This window comes from Pagrus major, chromosome 1 (assembly GCF_040436345.1).
Source record: "Pagrus major chromosome 1, Pma_NU_1.0".
In the NCBI taxonomy this organism is placed as follows: Eukaryota; Metazoa; Chordata; class Actinopteri; order Spariformes; family Sparidae; genus Pagrus; species Pagrus major.
In genome coordinates, this window is record NC_133215.1 from 10,301,452 (window position 1) to 10,317,946 (window position 16,495).

The 16,495-nt window shown below is 39.0% G+C and overlaps 1 protein-coding gene across 4 annotated transcripts; it reads right to left on the bottom strand.

Annotated features, from left to right (window-relative positions):
• Positions 1-1,106: 1,106 nt before the first annotated feature.
• Positions 1,107-16,443, bottom strand: arfip1 (ADP-ribosylation factor interacting protein 1 (arfaptin 1)). Of its 4 annotated transcripts, XM_073464387.1 has the most exons (10): positions 16,221-16,443; positions 14,168-14,556; positions 9,298-9,399; positions 7,634-7,742; positions 6,930-7,031; positions 5,567-5,679; positions 5,036-5,257; positions 4,309-4,466; positions 3,888-4,062; positions 1,107-3,793 (listed from the first exon to the last, which is right to left on the bottom strand). In XM_073464387.1, exons 2-10 carry the CDS (start codon positions 14,552-14,554, stop codon positions 3,638-3,640), a joined length of 1,524 nt encoding a protein of 507 aa, XP_073320488.1. In that variant the 5' UTR covers positions 14,555-14,556; positions 16,221-16,443; the 3' UTR covers positions 1,107-3,637. The 4 variants fall into 4 exon arrangements, with proteins under 4 accessions (XP_073320488.1, XP_073320504.1, XP_073320496.1 ...); XM_073464403.1 differs by lacking the exon at positions 14,168-14,556; XM_073464395.1 differs by lacking the exon at positions 6,930-7,031.
• Between the last annotated feature and the right edge of the window lie 52 nt (positions 16,444-16,495).

Sequence of the window (16,495 nt, forward strand, 5' to 3'; positions counted from 1 at the left end):
TACATTTCTTTATCATTCTTGCTTATATATAGTTTTTATTTTTCTGCATATTTCTTAGACTTTTGAATGGGAGCAGCTGTAACGCAAGCAATTTCCCCTCTGGGATCGATAAAGTCTTTCTGATTCTGATCTGATAATGTGTTTATAATACCCCGTCTATATCACAGACAGACAGCTAAAACTTGAACCATTCATACCCCGTTAACACCAATTATTTTAATCCCAGCATAAATCATGTATCCCACCTTATCAGGCTTTCATTCTGTGGACCTGGGTGAGTTTTTGTAATTGTTTACTATTTTTCACCACATAGGGCAATTGACCTGTATTTTTGCCAAACACATAAGATTTTATTTTTTTCATTTAAAAAAACAGTGGCGTCATGTAAACAAACTGGTATTTAAAGGTTTTAAGTGCTGTATCGTAGGCAACTGGACTTGTTTCAAGAGGCTTCTTCAGTCAGAACTGACTCTTGTCAACTTTTTATTAAAAAACAACCTTGTTTCAGCTTGATGACGTAATGCATTTCAGATGTAATTGCAAAAATATCTTCTCGTATATTCTTGCTTTCTCTCTTACTTTGAATTTGTATACATGTGTGCATTGTACAGTACAAGTACAGTTAAATATCTTTATTTGACATGATGTCTTGTCTCTGTCCTGGTGCTTTAAAACAAATGTATTTGTTCAGCGTGATGTTCTGAGGAGCCACGAAGATAAAACAACACTGAGGCTGTGATCAACATCCTCAGGGCTTTTCTGAGGATTAACCAGATCCTGTCAAATGTATACCTGTGGGTGTGGTGGGGTTGTGATTATAAAAAATCTAAAAAAGCACCTGGAGTTGAGTAAACAGAAGCCAATTTGAATTCATATGTCAACAGAATATAATCATTGCAGGATAACTGCAGAGCGGGTTTACTGGAAATACAATTATAAAATCTCACGGGGCGTGACAGACGCTTTTCTTTGCTTGTCTGTATCTTTTATGCTGTAGCCAATAAGACTTTATCTTGCATCATACGTCTTTGTTGGCCCCTGGTGGTGACTTTTCATACAAGCTGCCTTCAATAAAACTCAAAGACAAATAAACCCTCTGAACATGCTTAAAGAAAAGAAAACTTTTATTTTCCCAAAGAGATTACACAACATTCAGAATCCTTTCTTAATTCAACACTTGTTAATGTTTCATTATTATAAAAAGGTAGAGATCCGCTAGCACATACTAGTACTAGCACATCATTCTGTAGGTCTTCAGGAAAAACAAAGCCGAGTGGCAGCATTGGTCAAAGACTACATACTCAAGGTAAAATAGAGAAAATTACAAATATATATCCATCTATTTCAGGGAAACAATAGATTGTTGTACAAGATTCACACTCTCAAACTGCTATGGTGAGCCATAGGAAAAGTACAAATCAACAAGTGAAGACGTGACGGCTGGTTATCAATACCAGCGTTCAGTATATGTCCTCTTTTGAAAAATATACTTTTATATAGCCCGATGAAAGAGACTGTTAGCAGCTCAGACAAAAAGATGCTGGTCTTTCAAATTTACAAAAAGACAACAAGTTTCTCAAGTTAATCGCATTTTGGTTTTCACCTTTACATTTCATACAGTTTTTACAAGTTTTTTGTAATTAGTCTCAAATGCATAAATGTGCATATGTGCAATATGGATAAATATCTTTGAGAAGTCTGAAAATATATTTAGACTTTCTGAAGTTACTGAGTATTCTTCAAGTACAACTATCATTTTTTTGTCGTGTGGTGTGTTTTATCATGTACAGTTGTACAGACTAACTGTACGTCCTCCTGGAAACAGAGTTTGTGTATGTGTGAGTCTGTGTTTGGTCCATTCTCTTAATTCAAGAGTTGGTCCCGAGTGCCTGACCGGAAATCGTTACACGGAGGGGAAGAGGAGAACAAATTCAAGAAATCAAGGCACATTTAGTCACATAAGGCTGGTCCTTCATTTTCTCTGGAATTTAACAGAATCAACACTTTAACCCATTCAGTCATACCATATGCCATGAATGTAGACAATTTGGGAAATGCTTAAAAAAAACAAGAGGGCAATATTGATTAAAAGTAGTCAACACAATCATATCACAACATGCAATATTTGTTGTGAACAGCCATCAATATGACTTTTAAAACATAATTTTAAAGACATGGTTGGACAATGCAGAAAAAAAAGGCTTATTTGTTTTCTTGCAGAGAGTTAGATGAGAAGATCTATACTGCCCTCATCTTCAGCCTGCAGCTCAAGCCCCCAGAGGGAGCGCCAGGCTTTGAAGCCAATTTGACATAATAGTCAAACCCTGTAATTACAATGTTAAGTAATGCACACTGGTCAACAGCTGGAAACAGCCAGCCTGACTCTGTTCTGGGGCACATAACCTCTAGTAAAAACGACAGCTTGATTTAGTTTTTACACTTTGGTTTTTGTATTAGTGATGTTTAGAGGTGCTGGTAGGCAGAATATTTTACCTTTGGACAAAGCCAGTGGTTTTCTGGTTTCCGGCCTTTTATGCTATGCTAAGCTAACAGCAAATGGCTGCAGCCATAAAGACCAATCACCATAATGTCCTGCAAACAACAACTCACTTTTTGATAGACAACTGGCGATTGATTTGCAGTGAGAAATTCAACTCCAAGGTCTAAAGACCTGATGTTTCTGTTGTGCTTATTTCATGTACTGTGTTGCTTTGCTAGCATCTTCTACCCAGCAGTGACATCTGAGACTAATTGCTAGTTTGGAGCAAACGCAAGCTGTCATTTCAGTTACCTAATGGGCGAAAGAGTTGTTATTAATGAGATATGACGCATCGAACATGCAATTTAGATGAATAAGATTTATACACTTGGAAATAACATAATAACAAGGGAAGGCAATTAGAGCCTATTGCGTGATGCAGGGGTTTTCTACCCAGCAGTTATTGTGATTGGTCTTGTATGGAACAGACAGATACGACAGCGGTGTTGAACTCTCAGCAAGAAAGCAAATAAGCATATTTCTGAAAATGTCAAACTACTTTTTTAATCAGAGTTTGCTGGTAAAAGTGACCAGTTTGCATGATCCAGAAATCTGAATGCTGTTTTTCTCCAGTTTATCAGTACAGGTGAAAAGTCAAATCATCAGAGAATTCATGATCAGAGTCTCCCGAAGCTTCCTGATTACACTTTCATAAGGTTTCCATTCTATCTCAGTCAGCTGACAAGAGTAATTCAAACAAGGTGAGCAAAATGGAAGTTTTTTTTTTTTTTATCCCATAGCTGCCCTTACAGAGCCAAGATGTCCGCCATGTGAGATACAACATTCATATGCTGGAATACAAAAGGCCATTTACAGTTTCCAGATGTGTTTACTGCAGCAACTCCTGCTCAACAGATTTGTCAAACAGTACAAAAGTGCATTTCCTATGATTTGAAAGAACTGCAAGACAAAAAGGTTGATTCAACATCAACAGTAAAACGGATTGTGGAAGTTTTTTTTGTTTTTTTTTCGATTCATGTATTGAGTTAAAAGATTTACAATTCTGAAAGTTTGAAAGGCAGTGACAGTAGAGTTTAAAGGGGGAAGGGTTTCCTGTAGTTTCTGTAGAACTTGCCACGAGGGCTTCATAGGGAGTGATTAGTGCTCTTCCAGCCAGGATGGACTGTCCCCACCTGGCATTTTCAACTTGATGTGGAACTGCTTGAGTGTCTGTTCCAGCTGCTGTTGGTTTCCAGCGTAGTACGCAGCTATGGCATTGTGGAACAGGATGAGCTGGTTATGCAATACCTTTACCTATTTGGGAGCAGGAAAACAAAACAAAGAGATGATGAGCTGAAGGCCAATATATTGGTGCAGGTATTTAGAGCAGAACCAGCCGTTGGCCCACCTTGTTCTCTTCCAGGAACTTCAGCTTGACGGAGACGTCGTTTCGCATCCTCTCGTACTTCTCGCGGTGGACCTGGAACTGCTGCTGGGACAGCTCGATCTTGGGCATGGTGGTGGCGTCACGTGGCCCCAGATTCAGTTCCTCCAAGTCTGTACGGTACGCGTCATACTCAACCCTAGAAGCGTGTCATTATTTTAACAGTATTAGAATATGTTGTATGTGAGTGTACACGTTATGATGGGTGCTGTTTCTGTTTTTGAAAACGCGTACTAAACATGGCGGTCACTTAGACATTTTTGGTCTCACAAAGATCCATTCAGGTTTGAAACATTTTCTACGAATAGTTAATCTTAGATAGTTTGTAGTCCGGAGATGGTGCAAAAGGCACAGTAAACACACAAAATGATCACGCATTACCTACCTGGCAAATTCATACTGCTTGATATTAAGCATGGTGTCTTCGATCGTTTTGTCCACGAGTGTCTCAACACTGCAGATGAAGAAGTTGATTGCACCCAGCAGTGTCTCTCCATTTTTGGCCAAAAGCTTTTGGGTGTCAGCATTGTAACCAAACTCCTCCTAAAGAACAAAGGTAACACATTTTGATTGTCTTGGTTATTTGGCATGTTGTCCAGTAAATTTTGCAAACATATACACAGTAATAGTAACTGTTAAAACTATAGGAGCAAATCAATCAATTTTGTTTCCATTTGCATCAATTAAAACACAAAAAATGTAATGAATGTAAAGACTAAATCCTCAGAAATCAACACAACATTCACAGAAGTACAAGTGTATTGTATATGCAAACATGGAACAACAACATCAATAAATCCTGTAACACAATGAGCGGACTTGAAGGAAGTAGATGAAGACTTAATCTTTAATTATGCATGACTCTCTATTGCCTTTTAAACCGTCAACTTCCTAGTTTAGGGGGTTTGTGATGCCTTAGTAAAACAAACAATACACAGAGACAAACATTAAACTAAAAAGGATGAAAGTGAAGTCTCAGAAAACAGTTTTTTGAGCAGATGACCCCCGAGTCAACAGATATTCTACGTTACTTTATGAATCTTTGCTAAAACACTTATCAGGTATTCATCCTACCAAATCAATTGATGTATAAATGATACAGATGGACTCACATGGAGTTCTGGTGACTTGAGGCTGAGGTCGGCGAAGGCGTCGCCCAGCTGCCTCTGCGTCTGCATCATCTGGGTCAGCTGATTGGCCAGCGTCTGAGCCAGCTTGATTACATGTTGGTACTTTCTCTTGTTGTCGCGGAGGACTTCGATTTGAGCCTCCAGCTCCATGTCCACAGTCCTGGAGCCCCGACCCAGCTTCTCTGACAGGATCTGCCTGGTACACTGCAGAGGACAGCAGGCTTATTAACACACTGTGATAAGAGTTAAATAAGTCCACTTTTAAAAAAAAAAGACTTCTGGGAGTTTCTACTGTTTTTGTTGTAGAAGAAACAGTCAGACAGAGTGGAGCCAAAATAAAAAGTTTAAAGCAAGAGACATTTTTAATCATTTGTCTGGGTGAGTTTGGGGAATAGTTCACTCTTCTGCCAACATCCTAATAACTGAGAGAAGACAAAGAGCAGGACAAAAGGCTGAGAGATGGAGCAGGGTAGAGGAGGGACATAAAAATAAATCAAGGACAGAGAGAATTACTTTATATGTGTTGATGCTCCACTTTCTCACAAGGTCCAGTTTTTCCATGGCTGGATTCTTTAAGTCATCTGAAAGGACCACCGCTCCACTCTTTGGCTGTGCTTTCATCGCGCCTGGACAATTAAAAGTCATTCACTTAGTAAGTGATTAAGTTATTGGGATTGCAGGCTAGAGAGCTGTGGTGAAAATTAGGGAGGTATAATTCAAGATTAATTATCAAACAGTGTGATGAGATTGTCATTTCAACAGTGACTCACAGACAATACACCGAGGCAGTAGAGGAGGCTGATGACATCTATGATTATTCGAATCAAAATGAACATTCAAATACAATTAGTCATGACTTACCACTTTTTTAAATGCTAATAGTCACAGTAAGAGTGATGAAAAGTGCTTTATTGTGGTTTGGACAAAGAGGGGAAATGTTGAAAGATATTGAGCCCCGAAACTGTATTTAAAGATTAACAGACAAGTCAAAAATAGAGCTGAATACATCAATTAATGTTGTTAAATAATTAACTTTGAGTATTTAAAGAAAAATGTTATACTTTTAGCCAACAAGCTAATGCTAACAAAGGTAGCCAAGAAACAGGACCACAATGGAAATATGTAATGGACTTTATTGCGTCATCTTTATTGAGGACATAAAAAAGATGACTTAATGTCTTTATGTCTCTTTTCTCATGATGTTGACAGAAAATTTTAAGCATCTTATTCAACTGATTGGTAGCAAATGAAAAAACAAAGCTTTTAATGTTTTTTCACCACCAACTGAATAGAGGTTAAAAGTATAACATGTATATTTCTTTTTTCACTCTATTCTAATTATTTTTTAAACCAAAAATATATCTACTCATGTATTCAGTTCGATTTTTGACTCGCTGGCAACCTTCATCTTGTCAGTGTCGTGACTCCATAGAAGAGACTATGGGTGCCAACTTTTGCAAGGACAAAGGTTGCAAGCAGGAAAACCCACTGAGATTAGATGTGAAAGAAATTTTCTTTCCAAGCCAAGCGAATGCTTTAGGCATCAAGAGGTTGCATCAGATCTAGAAGTCTTGACATCTAGATCTCAGGAAAATTACTCAAAGGAGTAGCCTATGTAAACGCTTATAATTAGCCACTGCAAAGCAGGAAACTACTTCAATAAGCCCAGACTCATTGAGAGGTTAAGTTTGGAGAGCCGACATACAAGAAAGGAGAAGAACAAAGGTTTGATTCTGAATGGAGCACAGCCTGTGGGAACAAGTAGCAGGTAAGAAACTGATGAAAACCAAGAAGGGTACAAAAGACTGCGGTTAATTCAGTGTGCAAATGGTGACGATTCAGTATAATCTGATTCATACTCCATCGCTGCCGGTACCTTTCTCAGCCTGACTATCGCTGGAAGAGCGTGCCAGGCGGCTAGCAACAGCCGAGCTGGGAGCTACAGGTGCCACGGGAGACGTGGGCAGGCTTGCTGACCCTGGGAGATATTCAGAGTTATCATTCATTAGTATGTCACCATCCCGCCAACACAAGTGTAAGGGGGAATTTCTTACTGATTTTTTATTTCCTGTGCGTTTTTTTAAATAACGGTGCCTCTCTCCATGTTGTAGGATCAATGTGTTACTGAACAAAAGCCTACCTCATCCAGTGTAATTAACATGGAAAATAGCCATGGCAACATTGTGGTGAACGGGCTACAACAGCTCACTCCTCTATGAGGAGGTTTTTTATTTGCATTTGTAACAAGGGCATGATGATGAAAAGGAAAGGAGGGTCACAACCTGGAGATCAGAGGAAACTCATTTAATTCAATTGGATGTCCACCTTTACAAATTCAAATGTCTGCCTTTCAAATTTCACAGAGATTATAAACCAAAAAAGGAGCACTGAGAGTACATGGAGAGAACGACTGCTCGTGAGCAACGAAAGCTGCAAAGCAATCAAATATTGGGACAAGATGACAACCCCTAATGATGTTTTTCAATGAGCTGCTCCATCACAAAACTCTTATGAGTGAGGAAACACTGCAGACACAAAACAAGGAGAGCAACAGTAGAGATGGGGAGTGAAGTGTTTTACCTTTGTATGGTCCGGATTCAATGATGCCCTCTGTTGTTGAAGCATAGTTGCTGGAGCTGACACTGGACTCTGAAAGGTTTAGGGCCCCAGGGACACTGGGGTAAGAGTCCTATGAAAAAAATCAAACCGGATTTATATTAGGCTAACAGCTTCCAAGCAGAAGGGCAGCCATGGCAAGAAAGTTTCTGCACTTTCTGTATGTGCGATCCACATTCGGGGTTCACCAAAACACTGCACCTAACCAGTTAACCTGTGTGAAAGTGAACTACTCACAACGAAGGAAAATATTTAAAAAGTGCACTACATTTAGATCAACTTCATAATAAAAGCCATAATAACTTCCCTTTAAGCCAGGTACTGTAAATCAGGTGAAAGACATGTTTTGTTAAAATGAACATGCTCTCCACACTGGGTCTCTGCTGGCATTTTCTCATTATTTAGCAGCTCTCAGTGATGAATTTCCTGTAACATAAATATCATTTCAAACTGAAAGTTTACATGAGCATAAAACAGCAGAGAGGGAAAGGACAAAGATAGTAGATTTTAAAGTGTGATGAGAATTAAAAATTGCAAAAATAATCATTCCCACTAATCGTGAGTCATATCGCAGTTGCAATATAGGTGAAAAAAAATTGCAATATGATTTATTTTTACCGTTTTCAGCAGAATTTAAAACAACTGAATCATAACTTTGGCGTGGTTGCTGCTGATGTATTGTTATAAATTGTTTATTGCAAAAAATAGTTGATTATACAGCAGCAAAAATGTAATACCATTTATGTCACCCTACTGATTAAAGTAAAGCTACCTCATCACAAACCTAAAGTAATGCACTGCAGCTATGTGTAGCACTGCATAGCTGTGAACGCATCAATTTACATTCAAGTCAGGTCTGACACAAATGATCACAGAAGGACAGAAAACTAGACAAGATACAGTAAATCCTTTGCCTGAAATAGTTGTTGACACTTGAAATGTTTGAATCAGCATATGTGCCTGTGGCTGTGGTGTCTTCCCTGCACAGACTGCCAGTGTGGCTGTGAGCTATTAGGAGTAAACAGCATCCCATCTGGAGGCTCTGCCAGCTCAAGAGTCAGACGGATGAGAGAAAAGGAGAGGGCACCCTGAGGTCTCCTTCTTAATGACTTCACTTCAGAAGGACCTCACCTCGACTGTCTGAGGATGTCACTGCTACACAGACAGAACAGAAACCTATTTTCTAGAACTGCAACAAATCATTGAATCGTAATGAATTTCAGTACGTTTCCTTAAGCTATGGGGAACCATAAAAGGCATTTCTCACCGTGTTGTGTTATTTCACAATTTAATTAAGATAATAATGTTTAAATTGATAATGAGAATTAATGTTGCAGCCCTTGGAAGACATACATTTCCTATATTTGTTTGCCCTGTTAATATTTATCCAGAAGTAGAGTTTTTATTCTTTTATGTTGAGCCAGTTTGATATAGGATATTTTGCTTGAAGTGTCAATCAAAGACACAGACATCATAACAAGAGGTAGTGTTGTTGTATAAGACACCATCTTTTGAAGACCTATTCATTGTTTTCTCTGGGAAGCCAGCCAGGAGACTCATTTACATTGTCTCAGACGCTTGTATAGTTTTGAGAGATGCTGTTCTCAAGTCTCTGAACGAGCCCTTACCCTCTGGAAAACCGTCTCAGGGCTCTGATCCAGTTCTCCGTTGCTGGTGACTGGGATCTCAGCGGCTGAGCTTCTATGGGACTCCTCAGCCATTGTGCTTTCCTGTAATGAGGAGGGTGAAATGAAGCAGGTTATTCTTGAGAAGCTTTCCCAACACAACTTCAAAGACAGAGAAGTCCACTGACAAAAGAGGACTCAGGATCCACTAGTGGGACACAACAGTTGTGGGCTGCCATCTTGTGGACACAGACATAGTGGACTTAAGTGACCTGGGCCATGATTCAATACTGATCATTACCTGTGGAATCACATTGTGATGACCTGATACTGTGATATCAGGGTGAACAACACTGATGTACATTTCTGTTTTTGATTTAATGACACTATTTTGGTTATTTAACATTAGAAACAATGTGACAGACACTGTACCGATAAAACAAAAAAAGATTATGATGACACTGACTTCATCCAATTGTTCTACCCCAGCAAGAGTTTGAGAGTCACACGACGCCTATGTTCTGATCAGACCACCTTTTTTTAATGATTTCTTGCAGGGCAGGATGAAAAGCTTAGTGTGACTGAACTTGAGTCAGTTATATTGCTGCATTACAGTATTTACCAGGATACCAGGAAGTGCTTGTGCAACAACTGACATTCAAGTTTGAACACTCCTCTATTTTACAACACAGCAGGTGGGAATATGTAACCAGTAAGATTACACCATCTGTAACCCTACACCAGTAGGATTACATTACATACTGTACATACTGGATTTTCAAGATATACTGTGAATGCCACGAGTGACACAAGCTTTTGCGATATTAAAAGGTGGAGAAATGAACACAAAAATAGAGGGGAAATGATCACTATATATGATCCAATAATGATGGTATGGCTACAGTATACAGAAAGAAGAACTCAGATCACTGGGAAGAAAGTTAACAATAGTGATGGAAGGGAGGGGGTGAGGCCGGGTTAAGTTATCATCATCGGATGATGATCGGACCTGTGGCCATTGCTGCACGTCGTCCCCTCTCTCTCTCTCTCTCTCTCTCTCTCTCATCCCTTTTTCCTGTCATCTCTCAAAGCTGTTCTATCTAATACAAAAAATCTATATTTTCTTATCAACAGCGAATTAACACACGCAGACACACACACACACACACACACACACACCAATACAGTGCCCCATAAACTGCCTCATTCAGTAAATGAACTTCGATGCTGTTGTGCTGAACTCAAAGTAAACAAGTATTGTTATATTTATTCTTTTTTTTTTATCTTAAATGTTATACCCTCATTAGGTTTCTACATAGTATTGAACATCATATCAAATATCTATATTTTTCAAGGTATTGTATCAAAGTTATAAATTCCAGTATCCTGACAACACTGCTACTGATGTTTATAAACCTTTACAACTGCTTAATAAATGGTTTATAAAGCATTTCTTTGTCCGTTAACAGTGTAAAAACTATTAACTAAAGTTTCATTAACTATGAATTTACCATTCATTAGCGATGGTTATCATACAGTGTTACCGGGTTATGTAATGTCAACACAATGTTTCGCTACGATTGATTTTCATGCGAAAGATCTATATCATAATAAACAAAGGGAGGAGAAAGGTAGACCAATAAAAATGTGGTCACAAAAAATAAATTCTTGGTTGGTGGAGTATTGTTAACACATGATATTATTTATTGTGAGGGTTTAGTGCATATGACTAATGACTTAGAAATAGGAAATGAAGGGAAATCAGCTGGTTATCTCGAACATCTGCTGTTCTCCATAGCAATGCTTTGGTCAGACAACATCTGGTTTCTCATTACCACGGTCATGTCAGCATTTAATAACAAACACGAGGCTTTATATTTCACAGTGACATCAATTATTTCAGAACATGTTAAACCCTGTGTGTCGCGGCTTATAACTGCTCATTTTGTGGTTCATCTTGGAAAATCCAGTGAAGCAGGAACATGCATGGAACAAAATTCTCCTTGGCCTTGAATAAAACTAACAACCACGTGGGCTGACCCCTTATAATCTTTATGACCACATATAAATCATGGTCTCTCTTAATCGTGCCTGTGGATTAAAATGACAGTGACACATTGGCTTGCTATGCTGCGCATTCACTTGTTGGCTCGCAGCAAGCCACAGGGTGGAGACAACAGTTTGTGGCAACATCACATTTGCTTAAGTTGTAATAAACTTGCTGCCTGTAAGTGTAGGCGGAAGATATATCTGTGCTATTTTTAGAAAAAATGCTGTGGCTTACTCACTGTGGACTATGGAACTAGGACACTGGGCTAACTGCTATAGAGCTTTACAAGGTTTAACAATCTAAAATTGGTTAATGTTCATGAGTGAAATGCCCGACAAAAGGTGGCAGGTACCCTCAAGAGAACATATTATAAATCAACAAATCTGTATCTGCATCTTTGAACATCAGCCTTCAACTATAGGTAGACCTTGACCAGTGTCTAAATAATGCAAATAGCTACCAGATCACCAGGTAACAAGATCTGTGTCTGGTCAGACAGACTGACTCGTTTCACTGTGTAAGCAACAACAGTGACTTTAAATCATGGGTTTACATTAATAAAACATTGTATATCAAAGTTAGAATGTTTGGGTTGAATTCATTTTGTAAATTAAAGTCTTTCCAGTCGGTCCTGGGTAATTATACTGTATCCGTCTCTCATTTCTATTCAGTCTGTCTTTCATGTTGTGTCTTCAAATTTATATTTTAGTGTTTATACTACAATTTTCAGCTATTTATTCTGCTATTAACATTTTACTGTTAATCATTATTATTATATTTTATTGTATCAACTTTTTAAAGTGTGACTGTAGTATTATATAATAATATAAATTTAAAAAAAAGTTTTTTTTGCTTGTATATCCTCTTATTCTTCATCTTTTATTATTTTAACTACCCATATTTTATTGCTGTTCTTGTGTTCATTCATCTCTAAATCCATTGTTTTCTTAAAACTTGTGAAGCACGTTGAACTGCATTTTTATTTGTTTGAAAGGTGCTGTATAAATAAAGTTTGTTTGAGTGATCTCATACTGTATGTGAGTTTATAAAGAGTTAAACCCTGTCTTTGAGAAGAACGCTTGATGTAAACAAGTTGGAATGTTTGTCTTTTCGAAAGTCACAACATGTCATTCCAAAAGCGAGAAGCCATATCTTGAGATTTCTGGTATGTTAAGCAGAACATAATATTAAACAGACCAAAGTGAAGCTTTATAAAATGATTTCTGTCGGCATGTGTGACAAAGACTTAACTGAGTGTTGTGTCATGTGACACAGACACATAAATACTTAAAGGCCATATGATGCCCGCATGCAGGCGGGCAGCACAGACATGCACTGCTAGGCTTGTCTAACCACCGACTGCAGATAAGATGGACTCCTGTCCTGTCTGGCAGTCCTCTCTGACATCAAGTTAAAACGGGTTGTCTGGTAGAGGTACGTCTCTGATTACATTACAAAAAAGGGTGAAAAATAAAAACCGGCTAACAGAATTTGCTGACCAGCACTGTTTGTGTTATTTGGCTGCGGATGTAGCAGAATTATCCATGTATCTTGATTTAAGAGTTTTCTTCTTAAATTGCAAACTCTTATGACGCAGATTCTGCCATTGGCCCAGTGATAATCAGTGGTCTCAGAACCAAAACGATCTGTAATCGCTCTGCGAGGAAGTCCGTTAATAGTGTCAGCCTGCTGGAGCACTGAGAGTAGTAAAGTAGCTGCAGATTAATCAGGCATAAGAAGAGGCAAGGTGTGGCATGTCACCCTGTGCTGATCCTTTCAGTTCAGTATCCTGGATACGAGCTAACATGACGTGGGAGGCAGGGAGGAATAACAACAATGAGCTAATTGTCCAATTAGCTGCGAGCAGGAAAGAGGAAAGCATCATCTATGCCTCTCAAACGAAAGAAGAACACGACACAAACCATGTTGCACAACGTCAGGTTTAAGCTGCAAAAAGGATGGAAAAATTGTCTTAATTGTGTTACAACTGTGCTGCTTTAAGGGATACTCAATGAGGGAAGGGAGGAGTTTTGATCTTAAATTCTGGCGATCTGACGTGCAGTACTGGCACTGAGCCCTGAAACAGAACGTGAATCAACAGTCTGACGTGTCACACATTCCAGCAGCACAAGAGCTGTGGGACTGCCTGAGAATGTGCAGTCAGGAGTCCAAATCTGTTTCACTTACCCAGCCATGTGACTGACAGCATGTAGAGCTCTGTGTACAACCAACTCATAAACATTGTCACAGGGAAACATTGTGAAGAAATAGCATAATTTACACATCATGCTCACTTACACACACAGAGTCAGTGTCCACCAAAGAAGGCAAAAATGTAAAGAAGTGTATACTTACTGACTTACACTTTAAATGACATTGTATAGTAATGAACAGTATGATGATACATAATTCTCAACAATCACTTTGAGATGAACCAGCACTGATAGAAAGCAGAGAAAACGAAAGATGCCTTGATCATCCCCAAACACAGAGGGCACCTCAGATACAAGAAAAGAGAGAAAGCCACTAGCTGCAACATCAACAAAGAGCAACAGCTACACCAGCTTTATATTTCCAAAACCTCAAACAAAGCAGGAAGAAATCTGAAACACATCTACCCACATAAAAGCGAGAAACAAACACAATCACTTCACAGCTGTAGCTCAGGTTGATGTTGTTGATTATATCAGATAAGCCATCACAACGAAATTCAATTACGTAGGAAAGAGACCACCACCAAATAAAGATCAAATCAGCGACAAGACCAAGAGCAGAGTAAGGATTTGCTAGAAGAAGATTGTCCAAAGTGAACATAAATATCACCTTTGTTTCAGTGTGCGAATCTCCACTTTCCTCTGGTGTTTCAGCTGTCTCAACATGGTGATTTGTCTCGTGCCGGCCATTGTCTACACTGTCAGACACGTGTGCAGCATCACTGTCACTGTGCGTCACCACACTCTCACTCTGAACACCCTCATCCTCCTCCTGAACACCCTCGCCACTGTTTTCTGCATTTTCTTCAGCACTGTCAATATCAATGTCATAGAGCACTTCGTCTCTGTCCTCTACTTCCCTGCTGTTGTCTACACTCTCCTGTTTTACATCCTCACTCAAACTCTCCTCTGCTTTGTCAGCCTCCTCCTCACAATCCATCTGAGGGTCCTCGGCTGAGGTGTTCCTCGATTCAGCCTCAAGACTAACTTCAGACATACCTGAAAACAAACAGATAGGAGGGTATGAATGGGTCCTAACAAGCTAGCTGAGTGTTACAATACAGAAGTGAACTACAACCTATGCCCAGTTTGTGCCTGCATGTTAATGTTCCTGTTATTGAATTCACATCTCAGGTGTCAGAAGGAGATAAATCACTGACAATATTTGCTTGATAAATATTTCTTTTTTTTTTACTTTTCCCCCTAAGTTGTGACTATGGAGTTGACATATCTTCATGTTCATTTTGTGCAACATAAGGAAAATATATTAAAACACATTATTTTGAATAAACGTCTAAATTAGAGCCTGACCAATACTTGATTTTTTGGGCCAATACTGAGATCAAGGAGTAAAAAAAATCTGATACTGGTATTTTTTGCAAGTGTGGTTATCAAACACTTGACACATGACAAAGATTTGTCATGAAGGCAGGGTATTTTACAGTTTAACCAAAACTCTATTGCCAGCAGTGCACTGAAAAACTAAACTTTACTCAGAATATCATAATTTTAAATTACCCCAAGCATCTTTCTTTGCATTATAGCCTCTTCAACAAAAGTTTTTCTATCTGTGCATATCAGACAACATATATGCCGATACCAATTTAAGTGTGATAGGTCAATACCGGCCAACCATCGGGCTGTAGTCTATAGTCTGGATCAATAACATTAATATAAACAATTATACCTATTACATATTAGACCTTATTGATCCGAAAGTGGACATTTGTTTCCACACTGTATACATTAACGCTGCCTATGAAACATAGATGCATGCATACAGTACATGCACCCGGACACACCCAAATAAACATCCATACACATATCAATACAGACAAATGATGAGCAAATTTAATTCTGCTTCATGTCCTACAAATCAAGCAAATATGTCATTTTCAGCTCCCATCTTTGATTGATTATTTCGCTTTGTAAAGCCTTTGACCTGCTGTTGTATTTTTTATTTTTTTTTACTTTACTGTGCAACCATCTTCCATTAATGACAACAACATCAGCAGTCACTTGAGACACTACAGCAATCCTCGGATAGGATACAGATATTGTGAACTCCTGGCATTGGCAACGTTTCAGGTGTGCATTTCCAGGTTTGCAGGTTCAGACAATATGACCCACTTACATACAGTAGTGATGACCGAGACAGCTTTTTGTACTACGTGGATGCCATTACTTGTACACCTGATAGCCAAACATTACAGCCATTGTCAGAGTTTTTCTCTGTGACATCACACAACACCTGAACTGGCATGGCAAGGTTAGGTTAGGTAAATTACCTGTTGCGGCACAATCACGTGACTAGGGTGTCCAAAAAGTGATAAAACACGTTATAATGCTGCTAACGAGACACCATACACTGTAACATTAATGTAATTGTTAAGGCTAAGTACACATAATGTACTTGGAAAGCAGGCATTGAACAAACCCTTCTGTAGTTTTACCTCCTGCTCAGTTAGCTTAGCTAGCATCCACTAATTTAACTTGACGTGTTGTTAGCTAACGTAGCTACACAGCAGATAGCACAGATGACGAACTTGTGAAAAACTTCAATAAAAAGGCACTTAAAGTTGTTAACATCTCGCTGTTTTGCCACGTATGCAACTAGAAGCCACAAGGGAATGGCTGTGAACAAAAACTTTAGTTTACATTACCTGTCTGCGGCCGTGGCTAAGTGTTTAGCTTGTGAATTGTTAGCCGCTGTAGTTGCTCACTGAAATCCTTTAGTGTCGTGTCGCACTGGACGTTTCTCTGAACTGTTAATGCAAACGTTGCATTAGATGTGCTACCAAACGATCATCGGTGGTCCTTGGCTCTCCTCGAGCACAGTACTCTCGCTGTTTGAACCCCGGAAAGACAGATCCAGTGTGCGGGGCCCTCGGCTGTCATCAGAAGCAGACCGCATCATTCGCGGCGTGCGCTCTCCCCC